The following is a 15532-nucleotide window of genomic DNA, read 5'->3' on the forward strand; positions in this document are numbered from 1 at the left end:
AATAAATAAAACACAAACATATAAAGAAGTGAGATGGTAGGTATGAATAAATCAACATATGTAATAGATAGAAACTCGTTAATAAACAAAACAGAAAAAGTGGATATAGGTATAAACATGAAAAGGAAAGGAGTTGAAAGGCATCATGCACAGGAAATCAAACCGTATTCGTAGGAGGTGAAGAAGAAAGAAAGAAAGCAAGAAAAAAACTCAACAGCCATGGTTCAATGCGTTCAACCATTTATCAATCAATCATGGCCAGAGACCCGCCGTCTCCAATCTTCCCCTGTTCTCAATCCGTCCACCACATCAATCCGTTTGCCCAAGCCAGTAACCCCTTCTTTCTGCCACCATTTCTCGCCCTTGTCAGCAAGCGCCGACTCATCATCGCTATCTACCAAACTTCCGAGCCCGCCATCGGTGCCAACAACAATGACAACCTGTCGAACCCATCCAATGATCTGGTTGACCGCCTCGCCGTCATTTCCAGTCAGGCTTTCTTGGATATAGACAACGTCTGGAGACAGGTGTCGGAGCATATGAACGTGGCCCATTGGTGTGCTGAATGGCATAATCATTGTCTCTTTGTCGACTAGTGCTTGGGCCTGGTTACTGAGGGCTTTGAAAAGAGGTGATGCGGACTCGAACTCATCTCCAGCTGAGCAAGGTTCAACAGCTTCCAGGCCAGAGGCATCCTGGGAATTTTCCGCTGAAGCCCCATCATGGCCAATGTTGGCATAGGAAGAAGAAAGAGATGGTGTGGGGCGTGGGGAGGTTTCGGAGGTGGAACGGGGTTCCAAACCGGGGGCGTATATCAAGACAAAGATTCGTGCAGTATCGGGATCCACGTATTCGTGTAGATGGGACAGGATCGACTATTGGATTAACGCGCATTAGTTACGACCAATAAAAAAAAGTATTCCAAAAACAATATATATATATATGTTATCAGCATATGTAGGGATGAAGGAAACATACGGCATGTTCTGATATTTGTCCCCCGACACCTTCCTGCTCCCCAGGCGCACCAACCGAGGACACCACAATAGCCACAGTTTTTCTGCGCTTGGTGGGAACTGCCTGTTTCGCCGAAAGTACAGCTGGAGGAGGTAACGCCCCCGACATAGGCGGAGATCCTGCAGTAGCCAACACGCCTCTAGAATTAGCCTCCTCAGTCCATAGAGAATGGTCTTCGTAATCGCCCGAACGCGCTTCACGAATCGCACCCAACGCGCCTCCAACTACAGCTCCAGCAGCAGCCACTCCCGCCGCAACTCTTCTACTAGCACCGTCGAATAGTTGCTGCGGACTCGGTGTTCGTCGCAAAGCGCCTTGAAATCGCGATAATACGCTAGCATCTTCAGGTTGAGCTCCGTCATACACCCCCGTAGCTCTTGAAGGTCCACCTTGGGGTTGGCCGAATTCAGGCCCATGTTCAGATCCAGTTGGACGCTTGTCGTCCCCATAGTAATCTTCGTCATCCTCGTCATCGTCCCGTCGCTCACTCCATACCCAAGCAGCAAGGCTGACAGTCGCAACGCCAACGGTAATAGCAAGGGGAAGCCAGTATCCGAGAGCTGTCTTTCTGCCGGTAGTAGAACTGAACCCAGTCGGACCACCTTTTCGGCGACGACCGTCGGAAAAGCGGTTGTTTGACATGGAGGAATGGACCTCAGGATCGTTGGAATGTCTTGACTAGCAATTAATGGCAGGCAAGGTAGTTAAAGAGTAAACAGTGTAATCCGCAAACAGGATTAATACATGGAGCAAAGGAAATCACATTATAATCATCCAAGTACAATAAATCAAGGTGGAAGGGAAATAGAGAAGGTCGGAGGTTATAGAAGTGTGTTTGTTTCAACCTGTGGTTTTACTATTCGTTCCTGTTATTGAGCAGTTGTTAAACCTCGGGACGCTTTTGCGGTGTTTGCACTATTTGCCAGGTCAGATGAGGGCGGATCACGTGGCAGCTTGACCTCAATGCAAAAAATAAAAAATTGGCATAGTTAGACTTATATCAAAAGCCAAGAAATGCAAGACAGATTTTTGATATTGCATTCTCCGCCGTGATCCAGGACTGTAGATATCTGAAGTAGATAGCTAGAACAGTCGCCTGAGGTTTAATTATCATTTATCCAGATGCTGAAATATCGTCGAACAGTCCTCTACCGTCCGTATTCAGCATCGTCCTATATGAATATACAGTCCAGCCAGGACTAGTGAGAAGGAGGGGTGCAAAGAACACCACCCCGGACTGACTCCCCTAAAAGTACGCCATTGAACGGAAACTCTGCCTAAAATATCACTGAAAGCTCAGTCTACAGATAAATAGACGGCGATCATCCGGAGCTACCGGGGTCTAGGGAAGGAAGGGTGCTTATCAACAACCCACCTATTTTGCGCTGCTCCAACGATCCACTTCCAGCTCCCCTCTAGAAAGGAAGCATGCCTCATTCCAACGTTGTACCCCATACAGGGTTCCAGGCTCTCATACTCTGTGGCCCCGGTGTTTCCCTAAATACTTTTACATCTAATCCGGAGGAATTCCCTAAAGCATTGGTTCCGATTGCGAACCGCCCCATGGTCTGGTACCCCTTAGACTGGTGCTATCGCATGGGCATTACAAGTAAGTTTTGCCTTGGGTATCCTCAAGATCCATTATTTAGCAATTGGCAAATCTTTTCTTTATGTTCTCTGTGTTTCCAGCAAGTTTCACTTATGATTCCTTTTTGCATTGGGAAAAAGGAGCATGCTCAACATGTTGGAAGTTGCAATCCCTTTGACACACTGTGCTGTACGAAGCACAATCCTAGAAAAAATCTTCTCCCCTTGTTCATTGCCAGTTACTTGTATCATTTAATCCAACTGCCCCTGTTCCTATTTCTATCATTTTCAATCTGCTAACAAAAGGCCTTAGATATTACTCTGATAACTCCCAAGTCGAGCCAGCCCGTTCTTGAGGCGGCTCTGTCACAAAACCCACATCTCACATCTCTACCCTCTCCGTCTGCATCAGTTCTTGCTCCTCAAGGGCTAACCTTTACCACCGGAACTTCAGAGCTTCTCCGACTTCCTGAGGTCCAAGCATGTATTAAGTCAGACTTTATGCTTCTCCCGTGTGACCTGATATGCGACCTGGTTGGTGAATCACTTCTGGAAGCATGGATGTCAACTCAGGGATCCCTGGATGGTTCTTCAGTTGGCGAAGCATTCTCGAGTCGTGTTTCAAGTCTGGTTGGAGTTAGTGGAGAACGAAGTGGAAGAAGAGGGGGTATCGGAGTATGGTACCCTATGCCTACATCAAAGGAGGAAAAAGTTAACGGAGATGTGGCCGACTTCCTGGCTGTTTCGCCCTTGGAGGGAGATGAAACTCCAGTCGTTTATAGTGGTCCTGGCGGGAGCAGATCAGTCTGCTCCTCATTATCAAAGCTTGTGTATGCGGTGCCAATGGATACACTGAAAAACACCATAGCAGAGAAAAAAGCGTTGTTGATTAGGCATTCACTTCTCAAACGGCACGGGAGGGTAAAACTGCTGACGACCTACCGTGACGCTCACATCTACCTATTCCCGTATTGGGTGAAAGATATGGCCAAAAGAAACGAGAAATTCGAAAGCGTCAGCGAAGACTTGATAGGCTGGTGGGCAAAGGCGGAATGGCAAGAGGGTCTGGGTGAAAAGCTAGGTCTACGAGACGTCTTTTCCAACCAGGATAACGACAGCCGCGGATTTGGGGTCGGAAACCCGCATGACGAAGGGCGCGTCGAAAAAGAAATTGACCTAACAGCCATGTCCACCACAAAATCGGGCACCTACTCCAATGTGAACCCAGACGGAAGCAGCGAAACCCTCAGCCAGGCTCGACCACCCTTATCCTCCTCGCGTTCCTTCATCTTTCTACACGAAGATATCATCACCTCCACCACCTCCAAACCAAGCGTCCCAGAAAAACTTATTGTCCCCCCAATCCTCGCCTATGTGCAGCCGTTCCATCCTTCATCCCCTTTGATCCGACGTGTCGATTCCTCCGCCCTCCTCCTTTCCATTTCCCTCCGCCTCGCAAAACTCGACCCAATCAGCGAAGTAGGCCGCGAATCGGCCTCCCCCTTTGCCCACACGAACAAAATAGCCCATCCTGCCGGCATCGCGCAGCGCTGCACAGTCACCAAAGCCGACTGCCTGATCGCCGAAAATGTGACCGTGGAAGAGAAGTGCGTGATCAAGGAGTGCGTTGTTGGCGCCAACTGCCACATTGCCACGGGGGCGCGGTTGACACGCTGTCTGCTGATGGATGGGGTGGTGGTTGGTGAGCGGTGTCAGTTGACTGGGTGCATTATTGGGCGGCGCAGCAAGATTGGGCGCGAGTCTGTGCTGAAGGATTGCGAGGTGCAGGATGGTAATGTGGTGCCGGAGGAGACGGAAGCGAGTGGGGAGAAGTTTATGGTGTTTGAGGGGTTGGATGAAGATATGGATACTATGGAGATGGAGATGGATGATGGTGATGAGGATGAGGATGGGGTGGGGAGATTTTGAGCTGCAGCTCTAATGACTTAATGAAAGAATTTGCAGGACGGATGGATGGATGGCGGGAGGATAGCTATTTCCGGCTTTATAGCAAAATATGAAGTGCAACGAATTAACAATGGATAGATAATACATGCATCGAAATGAAACTCCACCCAAAGGCGATCGATCTATTTGTCTTGTTGCTCGTTTTTAATTTGAGCTACTTAGATATATCATCTTCCAGATGTCTTCACGCAGGTTATTTAAAAACAGTAGAATTTGAACGTAACATTACAACTAGCATTCGTAACCATCACCCTCTTGAAGACCTTTTTAGAAGAAATCCCGCACACATCCCTCGTCGACACTGCCTTCAAACGCAGATATCATCCACCCTTTTGGGCAAACAATGTAATCTCCCTTTCCCCTTCCGTGATATTTTAATAGATACGTGAACTTCAGGTCATAAGAAAATCGAATACATCGATAGCAAACAAAAAAGCAAAACAAGTATCTGAACTTGCACTATGGCAGCCTGCCTCCCATTGTTTCAAGGTTGAAACTCCCTTGAAATTGATTGGAAAGAGAGGCAGAGGTAACCAGACCACACATCAAAAAGCCATTGGTAGATGAACACGAGTCTGCGATATGCCGTCTGGCACTAGGTAGGATTTCCCCAAGATTTCCGTGGTGATGGTGCAACAGGAACAAACACACAGTGTCGAACAAGTGTACCGTTTTCTCTGATGAAGAGAAGCCAAACAATTGAAACAGAAAAGCTGAAATAAAAAAGAGAGCAAAGAAAAATATACCTATACTTTTCTGTCCTTTCAAACAACCCGTAGGAAAGAAACTGAAAATCCAGGAAGTTTATTAACCATAGCACTGAACTTGGACGCTGGTAAGTTCGGTATCATGGCAGACAGTTTATGAGCATCTTCAGATACTTCTTCTTCCTGGATTGGTGGAGAAAAGTATGTGTTTTCGCTTGCGAGGGGCTTTTGTTTCCGTTTCCTCCTTCATCAATGGCAGGTTTCTTGCCTACCCGCATTTATGACCTCGTAATTCGACAGGAATATTCTTTCTCGATTGAAGGCGTAGATTTTTTCTGAAGATCCCTAGCCTTTCTAGCGGATAGATTTCGCAAGGAACGGTTTCGTGAAAGCAATGGTTTTTTGTTCCGAGAGGATTTTGAAGGTGGGATTCGCAGGAGACGCCTCTGAGATCATGTCATTCTCCAAATTGGTGATACCTACCTGGTGACATGGCCCCAGAGGCAACAATGGGTCTGGTAAAAGGTTGTGGGGCTCATCAAAATCATACTTATCCAGCTGCAGAGGGGCCTCTTTGGGGAGATCTGGCTGAAGGATTGAAGATATAGACAATGGAAAATCGGATACATCAAAAAAATCTATTATGATGTCGGTGTCCCAGGGGAAGTTCGTGTCCAGAATCTCGAAAACACAGTCCAACGATGGCTTACCGCGAGGTGTGGGGCAAGGGGTGGTCTCTTCTTCGCGATCAGAGTGCATGACGCAAAAACCCGAGTACCCAGTATAATCACTAGTACCCAGGGTGGAAGTCGCACTCCGAACCGAAATAGGCCTATTATGGAAGGCTGTCTTGAACTCATCTTGAGTATTAGCGCTCAGATTTACAACATTCGGCAGCTCAGAATAGGCAGATTTCGGGGATTTCGAAGTGCATGTCTGAAAGACAGTCGATGGAGACCCTGATATCGAGGTTTCAAGTGTAGGACGATTTTAAGGAGTTTGTGGAAGCAGTGAAGACGAAATCCTGCTTTCTAGGGTGTCGGTGAATGGAGTTAAATACTCTTCCATCACATGCCTTAAGAGGTCGTAACTCCAGCGGCAAGCCATAATCAATGTTAATATCATCTTCCATCGTAGTTAAAATTTCCGGGTGAACTGTAGGTGTCTCACTGCAACTCTGCTGCTCGACAGAATTGGCAAATGCAACAGCAGACTGTGCGTTCTATCCAAGGGAGGGTAGGTTCTGACTTCGGTATCCACAGAGATCGCTATTTCAATTCTATTCAAAGGCAACCCGGAACTCCTGCTACACTTTGAACACGGACTCTCAACATGTTGTGATATTCCTGTTGGAATAGCACAGTCAGCTTCACAATTATTCTTACATCCTGGTCGCCACACGAGAATACTGCCACCCTGTGTAGGCACATTATGTTCCCTATAGAAACCAGCAGATACCGTTGCCTATTTGATAAACAACCCAATTCCAAAGGCCCCCTCTGGAAGATCCGGACCAGAGCACAGATTGAGATCGTGGAAGCATACTGGACGGGAATTCTGAGAAACTGCAGCTACTTGCTCTATAACTCTCAAAGAGAGGAGTTACAGAAATGACAAAAAAATGATCCATGACTGGAATATCAATATGATCAGCTGAGATAGTCCCAGAGTTTCCACGAGATGCAATCAATGGAGTGTTGATGAAGATCAAAGCCAGCGATGGTTTCGTATTGCTTTGATAAGTAGTGTTGTTGAGTTTGATGTTGGCTGGTTCAAGCGTTTAAGACATTCGGTCAGTTTTTGTCTTCAACTTCATATCATGTGGCTTGGGCGGGCTGGGCTTCTGCGTCCATTCGCTGCTGACGTCACCTCCCGTGGTTGCCAAGGGAAAAAGCCGCGTGGAGACCACCTGAAAACGCGGGGAAATAAATGCGATGCTGAGTAATGCAACCGGGGGCTTTCTGTTTATCGTTTCCACTTGATCTTGACATGGTTTTTTTTTTTATCTCTTTTCTCTTCTTTAATTAATTATACCAGAATGAACATGTCGATGAAGCACTTTGATATTCACATTCCTTCTACCGACAGACTAGGTAAACGTATTTTATAGGTTTCTTTGCAAAGTAACCTCACAACTATCTTAAGTCTGTCTAAGGAACTCGCCGGTTTCATGTTCCAACATCTGGGGCACACCTAAGATTCTTCAGGATGAGGAGCACAGGATGCGAAAAGGGATACTCTGAAGCACAATTAACCCTCGGTTCAGATAAGTAAAATGTCACAATACCATCTCCAAGTCCCAGAATCCAATATACTCTGGTCCCAGCACACCCGGACTAGCCGATCTGTGCGAGGTTTGAAAAGTGAACAGCAGAAGCGAAACAATCAAGCTCGCTTTTATGCAAGAGGATTTTGATATTGCAATCTAGCCTGCAAGGCTGAGAACACATTTATGCAAACCGTCTAACCTGTGCTTGGATCGCCCTTGGTTTATGCGACGACTACATTGAGTATTAATCTAAGAAACCACATTCAGAGTATCCTGTAGGAAGCAAACACCATGTAGAAAATTTTCTTTCCATCGTTATCCGTTCACATTCACAATTTCTTCACACTTCTCTTCCCTTTGCTGCCCTTCTTTGCTTTTTGCAGTTTCCATGAAGCAGACTGACATGCCCCCTAAGGGAAATCCTGCAGGCACAGGGACATGATCCGCAGTGTTTAGCAAGTGCATTGTCGAATCGTAGACCAATTTCACAGTTCCCATATGAAACCTCTGGTTAGATGGAAAGGGGTGAAAATCTGCGCATCAAGGAATTCCCCAGTTTTATCTTCTACTCTATTTTAAGAAATGTTCGTCGTTACTCACTCTCTGAACTCCTGTCATACTTCAAACAGTCACTTCCACTCAGTATTCTTTCCCCGTCTCGTTCTTTTTCTACTTTTTGAGAACTGAGCACGAAATCATCACCTGGCAAACCTTGTTGAATTCGAGGCTAGAACACGTTATACTTTATTTATTTATTTATTTTTATTTATTTATATTTATTTTTTGGTTGAATGCTCAATCAAATCAAGTAGTCTTTGGTGGTCAGCTGAAAGGAACTTATTTTAAATTTATTACTATATGCTCCCTAGCAGTCATCATACTCTGTTCTGATAACTACATTATGAAATTTGAATTGGCTTCTCAAATCTCCTCATTGTTGACTGTTTGTATCATTTCGTTTGCTCCCAAAGCCAGGGAATTCAAAAATGCGCTCAAAACTTAGAACCACCTTAAGGCCAACTTTAACGTTTTGCGGAAACTTACTTATCAGCATCAGCAGAGACCAGAACCCGAAGATATGGGACGTCATCACTGGGAATTGCCTAAAGATGCTTGAGGCTCATACCGACCGGAAACGATATCACTGCTCGGTCACGGGGATAATTCCGAGTCGAACTCAGAAAACAACGTCGCCTTTGGTGGCCATGAACACTTCAATGAATGCTACAAATTTTGGTCCACCTCCTTATACCAAATCTTCTACCCTTGGCCGGGCTGAACAACTCCCCCCCGGCGCAAGTGGCACGGTGAAGTTCATCGCACCCCAGTCCCGGAACAAGACTGTCAATCTCCGGGACGTTCGGGCGACTTGCATCATTAATGACAACTGGGTGCAGGCGCTCCTCTTTCACCACAGCGGTAAAATCTCCTTTCAGAGTAGGCTGGCAAAGCGTTACGGTGCTGTAATCTAAGCCAAGGGGGGATGTGCATGGATGCTTCCATTTCCCCTCCAAAGTGGAGGTGCGAGAGAGACACTCAAGGGAGCAAAGGGGTGTAGATGGTTTGTATTATTCCAACGCGGGGTGTTGGATTCGACGTTAAATAATCTTCGCGAGATATGGTGGCAAGAGATGATACATATTGATAAACTTTCTCTCATGGGTCTTCATGCATACCATGGAGCAGAAGTTACTGCCGCTAGAATTTCACTTCTTCGTCGGAAATGCGATACTACGCGAGGACAGGACTGCACAATTTTGGGCGCATAGTTGTCCTTTCGGGTCTTTGAAAGCTTTAGCACAGAATATACAGCTTTTCTACCTAACCTTTGCAGAGCAGAAAAAGCCATATAATGTTCAATATCATCAAAGGGTGGCTCAAATGAACCCCCTTTTTTACTGCGACTTCTTGATCTGCATCTGGGCAATTTCGTCCTTCACGGGCAGGTGGGTATACTAAGGAGTAGCTGAAGAAGTGGTAACATCAAGTCAGGAAACTATGAACGAGTCACGTCATTAAACCGGGGCGATTTGACGTGACAAATACGTCTGGTTTTTGTCTCTACGGAAAGGAAAAAAAAAAAAAAAAACGCAAGTAATCTTGACAATGACAACAAAATTTTATTTAAAACTTTCTATTTTATGATACTGTCATTATTATTGTTCCTGTTAGAAATCACCAACCCTAACGCAACCTCACATGGTAATTAAATCCAAAAACTATCCATGGATAGAATACTATGATATCATCGTCCAGTCATAGAATCATGGAACAACGACAGATAACGCAACACCTTAAAAAAAAAAGCTATTCATAATTAAATTTATACCGAAAATGGGTTCAATCCGTTCAATATTTTCTTATTTTGGTGATAAACTTTCGTTTCTTGTTCTCAGCTGGGAAGAAGGAAGAGAGAGAGAAAAATCCACACCTTTCCTTTTCGTATTGAAATTCAACAGCATAAACACCATCGTTTCAGTGCAGAGATGGGGACGGATGGACGGACGGATGGATGGACGGATCTTTCCAACGCACGGGACACCCCGTGGGCTACGACGTTGTCTCTCCCATGGAGAACGAGGTAATACTATGACCGGATGGGGAATGGTGGAGGAGTGGTGCTCACTCCGTAGATCCTTTCTTCCTTTGTTGAACTGCAAAGAGGGGGGGGGGTTGTTTATTTTAGAAGTTGATCCGTCCCCCTTCTTTTTTTGGTGCCGTTGAACTTAAAACTCCTGCGTGCCACCCCCTGCTTCTTGACTCCTGTTTCAGGGAGATATGGGCTTGGTTGACTAGAGTGTATTAATAGAGGGTATTATTGTTATTATTGTTGTTGTAATTGTTATTTATATTTTTTCTTGGCTATATTCAATCAGAAGAGAGAATGATAGCCCGACTGGCACCAACATTTGTATATGGCACTAAAAAAAGAACTGCGTAAACGATGTATGCTCAATATATAGTTATTTAACTAAGCAAAATACTTCTAATATTAAGATCTTAGAGTCCAGATAAGAATTAAAAGTTGAGCCCTGGCCAAGCCCTGAATGATTACTCATCTTCCTTCTGGACTGATTTTATACTAACTAGGAAAAGTCCCAAAAACCTAGTTCCAGTGGTTGAATCATCTATACACGAAAAACCAATAGAAACAAGTTGAATGTGCCCTAATCCTGTCAAGTATGAATGTACTTTTCGATTCACCAGCCACTCCTTCCCGGGACGAATACCATGGTACCAAAAAGTGAAGGTGGGATACGAAACCACGCCCCTTGTGCCTCACATTCAGGGCCTACTTGCAAGGCATGTCGCTTATCGCTACCCCATTTACCTCTCCATTAATAGAAGGTGATTTTTAGATTATATACTCCGAAGTTGTGGTCACTCAGCTAATTTGCTTTCTACTTGTAAATCTATTTATCTCCTCAATAATCAAATGGAGGGTTGATGGAGAGCGGTTGGCGGCGAGAGGAAAGAGGTGAAGGGGACAGGGGTAGTGGGGACGAGTGGGCGAGGGGTTGCCTTCGTCGATCGGAACCGGGAGAACACACCTGGACATCGTATGGGGGCACATGCCTGGCAAACGGTGTCTTTAGAGATAATGCGGAGATAGGGAATACTGTGAATAAATAGAAAAGGGGGCAGGTATACTTAATTTTCAAGTGGTTATTCATTCTCACTCCAGGAAGAAGCGAAGAGAATAGAGGAAGAGATTTAGAATGAGAACAACGGTTGGAGTTCGGAGTGATGATCCCTATATTTCGGACCTCGATATCATATCATCAATATGCCTAATGGTACCTAATCCTGTAGGCTGCGGCAGTTGTGTATTTTCCATCTGTAGCATCTCCAAGCAGATCTCGTCCCTGGTTTATTCACCAGATGGTTTTAGGGCAGCTGAGGATCTATATACAGTCAAATCAGGAAGATGATGTTGTCATCCATCAACACCCTACCGGGCAATGATGATCATTAATAATAATGCACCAGGCAGCCCTGTAATAATAAGTGTGGTCAGTCGGGGACGTTCACAAGAACTGCAAGCCGAGTTCGTTTTATTCCCTTAAGGCACAAGTACCAACGGACACTTTAGCAAGCTTGCATTTGTGATGCGCGGGTTGCAGCAACAATGCAACCAACCCCCTTGACTATTATTTCCCCTCCCGTTTCTGAGAAGAGAAGAAGAGAGATCTGTAACGGTTGAGGACCGGGTGATGTGTACATAGATATAGATGGATTGTAGTGTGTAGATAAATAGCTAAGAGAATAAGAGGTAGTTAGTAGGTGGATGGAAATGCATCACAATACAGCCTCAGCAGGGTGACCACAATTGCGGGGTGTGAGCTTAGAAGTTAAAGTTAGTTATAAGTTACCCAGGGGGATCCATGGATGTGGTTAGCTAATTTTGTTTCGGCATGTCTTGAACCAGAGGAACTGGGGTGCGATGCCCTGTGGGGAAGAATAATTGGTTGAAATGTTGAAATGTTGAACCGCACGAGGCTCTCAAAAAATCCCTTTCAAACCCTGCCCTGTTCCGAGGGGGTTCAAGTAACCTTTTCACCACAATTATTCAGTTATAGTAAATTAACTAGTTTAATAGTCAGTTAACTAGTACCGAGGATGATGTAATAAGAATACCATAACCAGTTAATGTCAACGTTAACTAGTTACCTAACTCTGATACTAATAATAAAAAGACAGCAATATACTCCAGCTATCACATTCTCCTATTCTCTAATTAAGGTATCTCCACTATTCATGTGCTCTTTTCCAAGTTCCAAGTGTTCGGTTCTTCTTGAATCTTAAGGTGGCCCTTCGGATTGAAATGACAGACAGCCCTTGGACTGCTGGAGCAGTGTTCCCCCTTAATTAATTAAGTGCCATGTACTGTACTGTATGTATCACCGGTGTATCAACCTCGGAGTAGTCAGTTAAACTAGGTAACTAAGACATGGGCCGGTGACTGTACCTGTGGCTTAAGTAAGCCATGTTGTGCGTGTGCAAGGTGCTGTGCAGGTGCAGGGCGCATAAGTCTAATCTGGATACCAGTCTAGAGGTCCACGTAATATGCCATTCAGCGGTGGGATGTTTCATAGAGGAACATCGGAATATATAGAACTTCACAGCAAATCTGGTATCTTCGTACCTTTGGTCGCCCGTCCGATGCTATCCCTTACCTTACCTTACCTTACCATACCTTACCATATTATATCGCACGCCGTCCTTAAATTTTCCTTTCCTGGACAATTCCCTCCCTTAGCCTCTACGGTTTTGTTGCTTTCTCTCTTTTGTCCTTTCAACCCTCACTGCTTTCAACCTCAGAACTTCCATCCTCAACCTTCAACCTCAACCTTCAACCTCGATCTCAAATTCTTCCACTCTTCCACTCACTCTTCCACTCCACTCTTTTCCTTCTTCCTCTTCTCCTCCTCAGCCTCACGAAGTTGGCGTTCTGTCACCATATCCCCCATCCTCCCTTTTAACATTACCCTTGGAGGAATCGGACCACTGAAACACTCTTCTTCCCTTTCATTCCTTCTCCTTGTTTGTTGTTGATATCTTGCCTGTTTCTTTGATTCCACCATCCAACCACCTCAAATGGCTTGACCTATCCTGTTCTGTCCTATCCTCTTCTGCTCTCTTCTTCTTCTTCTTCTTCTTCTTCTTCTTCTTTTTCTTTCTTCTCCCTTCTTCTTCTTCTTCTTCTCCTTTTTTCTTTATCTTCTTCTTCCTTTTCTTCCTCGCTTACCGAACCTAACGTCTTTGGTTCAATTCTCTCATTGCCTCCTTTAATTAGCTCATCCGCATCCTTATCTTCGTTCGAACTCCACCTCTTCAGCACCGCTTCCCTCCGTCGCTCTCTCTCCTATCCGTCTTCACTCATTTTAACGCTTCGACCTCAACCTTATTCTAAATTGTCCGTCATTCTCCCGCGTCATTCTGATCGTTTGTTTAATATACATTGCAATTCTGGTCTTGGTGCGTACCTCCTCGGGACCCGTCCACGGGAAAAACTTCCCCTTTTTGTACCAGTCCAACGGACCTTAGGTGGCTTTAGGAAACGACCACAACCACAACATCAACTATTCCTGTACCAGATCGCACAATCCTCATCCTCATCCTCCCCCAGTCTATATTCACTAATAGCTCACCCGAACTTTCACGTCAAGATTCTCTTCTACTCTTCCCTGAACATGTGATTGCTGACCTTTTCAATTGCTCCGTTGTAGATTTGTCCAACTTGGCCTCTCTCTTTCCTTGTGGGTTTCTATTAAAGAAATCGTGTCTTGTCGCGTCGTATCGTGCCGTGTGGTGTGGTGTGGTGGTAGACATTTGGCTAGCATTGTGTTATTCTTTCCACAACCAGATACCCCCTTGTCTTAGTAGAAAAGAAGAAAATCCCCCCATTACAACGTTTCCTCTTCCGTGCAATAGAACGCTGTGAGTCTCAACCATGGCTGCACTGGTACAGACAATCCCCCAGCAGTCTAGTACCATCACCTTGCTGCAGCCTCGCCCATCCTCCTCCACAGCTGCCTTTCCTTCATCCTCACATTCCAGTCTTCAACAACTTCCACAAATGGCTCGAAACCAGCAGGGGCCTACGAGGGCTTCACATAATAATACCTTGGGAAATGGCTCCGGTTATAGGGCTTCACAGGCTGTCCAGCCAGTTGCTCCATACGCCTTCACTAGCACCCCTAGTCTGACCAACACAGGCAAGAATGCTCCCCCTCTTCTAAAGCCTGAATATAGAGCAGCGTCTGCCCCCCAGACTCAAGCAAACCCAACTTTCCCAGGTGTAATCCCTTCACGAGTGCATTTCCCTGCTACTAGTCCGGTATCCAGTTCTTCCACCATTTCTTCCGTCACTTTGCACGGTTCGAAAGACGACTCTGCCATCCCCACGAGACAACGGACAGGGGAGTCTACGGCTCGCCCGCTATCTTCACTTGGATTTACTCTTCACTCAGTCTCTCCTTCGTCAACATCGACGTCCGCCAAACCCTCCCCGGATCGCTACCGTCGAGGCCAACGACGTGTCGGGCAAACAAATCAAGTCCAGAATAGCCCAGGGAACGCTTCACCCTCTGTAGCAAATGGACTGTCACATCCAAACCTTTCTCCTGGTACAAGTCAGAATACCACAGGCCCACATTATTTCAGAGGTGCCAGTGTGGATGATGCACTATTAATTGAAAAGCCTCAATCCACAGAACTAGCGAAGCGATATAGACGTAGAAGCTTGGGCAGCTTGGACACGAAAGGCTTGACGAACTTTGCTCCGCCGAAAACATCTACAGAACCTACAGCTAGGTTAAACCCGGAGGACTTATCCATGCCAGACAATCTGCGACGCCCTCACTCAGCAAATGCTCCTTCAGCTAATGTTTACTCCCATGCGCACAAGGGTAGCACTGAAAGTGTTGCATCTACCAGATCATCTCCCCCAACTGTGGGTTACCATCCAACCATTCACACCCTCCTTCCCCCTCCCCAATCACGTTCATTCAGCCAACGTTTACTACTATCTAGGGAAAACGAACTTCATCCGCAGTCTCATCACCTACCACACTAAAACTAGATTACAAAGTCTTTGATAATCCGAAACGTCTCACGAATCCATCTCCTTTATCCCAACCGCTGAACATGGGCTCTGAAGCTTCGAAAACAGAGCCCATAACTAATTTCCCCCCTAAGCCATCTGCTCCAGCCGAGAAACAGCACTCATCACCTCCACAGCCAAATCTCCAGAGTCCAGCTACAAAGCGCTTGACAGAATTATCAAAAAGGGGATTCCGCAAATCTGGAAAGTCCGGACTACGAAGGGTGCTGTCGTTTGGCAGCGCTGCCGAACTTCGAGCAGCGAGCGCAGCAACTCTAGAAGGTACCACTGCAACCACCACTACCACAGCAACACAACAATCAGCCCGACCTGGTCAAGAAGTTTCACGAAAGCAACAACTTGACGAGGAGCTAGGTG

The 15532-nt window shown here is 45.8% G+C and overlaps 5 protein-coding genes across 5 annotated transcripts in view; 3 read left to right on the top strand and 2 right to left on the bottom strand.

Moving 5' to 3' along the window:
• Positions 1-248: 248 nt before the first annotated feature.
• On the bottom strand, positions 249-1659 carry PADG_06622 (uncharacterized protein; the record flags this gene model as incomplete). The annotated part of the gene is made up of 2 exons (XM_010763869.1): positions 249-875; positions 979-1659. 2 exons carry the CDS (start codon positions 1657-1659, stop codon positions 249-251), a joined length of 1308 nt encoding a protein of 435 aa, XP_010762171.1.
• Positions 1660-2445: 786 nt separating this feature from the next.
• PADG_06623 (translation initiation factor eIF2B subunit gamma) lies at positions 2446-4533 on the top strand (the record flags this gene model as incomplete). Its single annotated transcript, XM_010763870.1, has 2 exons — positions 2446-2626; positions 2918-4533. The coding sequence occupies 2 exons, from the start codon at positions 2446-2448 to the stop codon at positions 4531-4533; spliced, it is 1797 nt and encodes a 598-aa protein (XP_010762172.1).
• Positions 4534-5633: 1100 nt separating this feature from the next.
• On the bottom strand, positions 5634-6411 carry PADG_06624 (uncharacterized protein; the record flags this gene model as incomplete). The annotated part of the gene is made up of 2 exons (XM_010763731.1): positions 5634-6238; positions 6351-6411. 2 exons carry the CDS (start codon positions 6409-6411, stop codon positions 5634-5636), a joined length of 666 nt encoding a protein of 221 aa, XP_010762033.1.
• A 2123-nt stretch (positions 6412-8534) lies between these two features.
• On the top strand, positions 8535-9020 carry PADG_06625 (uncharacterized protein; the record flags this gene model as incomplete). Its single annotated transcript, XM_010763871.1, has 1 exon — positions 8535-9020. The coding sequence occupies one exon, from the start codon at positions 8535-8537 to the stop codon at positions 9018-9020; it is 486 nt and encodes a 161-aa protein (XP_010762173.1).
• A 4982-nt stretch (positions 9021-14002) lies between these two features.
• The window catches only part of PADG_12154 (uncharacterized protein), a gene marked incomplete at both ends in the record, with an annotated part of 2735 nt that continues 1205 nt past the window's right edge, over positions 14003-15532 (top strand). The window contains 2 exons of the mRNA XM_010763989.1: positions 14003-15004; positions 15085-15529. Coding sequence (XP_010762291.1) covers positions 14003-15004; positions 15085-15529 — 1447 coding nt within the window. The remainder of the gene's footprint in view (positions 15005-15084; positions 15530-15532) is intronic.

This window comes from Paracoccidioides brasiliensis (genome assembly GCF_000150735.1).
Source record: "Paracoccidioides brasiliensis Pb18 unplaced genomic scaffold supercont2.9, whole genome shotgun sequence".
Lineage (NCBI taxonomy): Eukaryota > Fungi > Ascomycota > Eurotiomycetes > Onygenales > Ajellomycetaceae > Paracoccidioides > Paracoccidioides brasiliensis.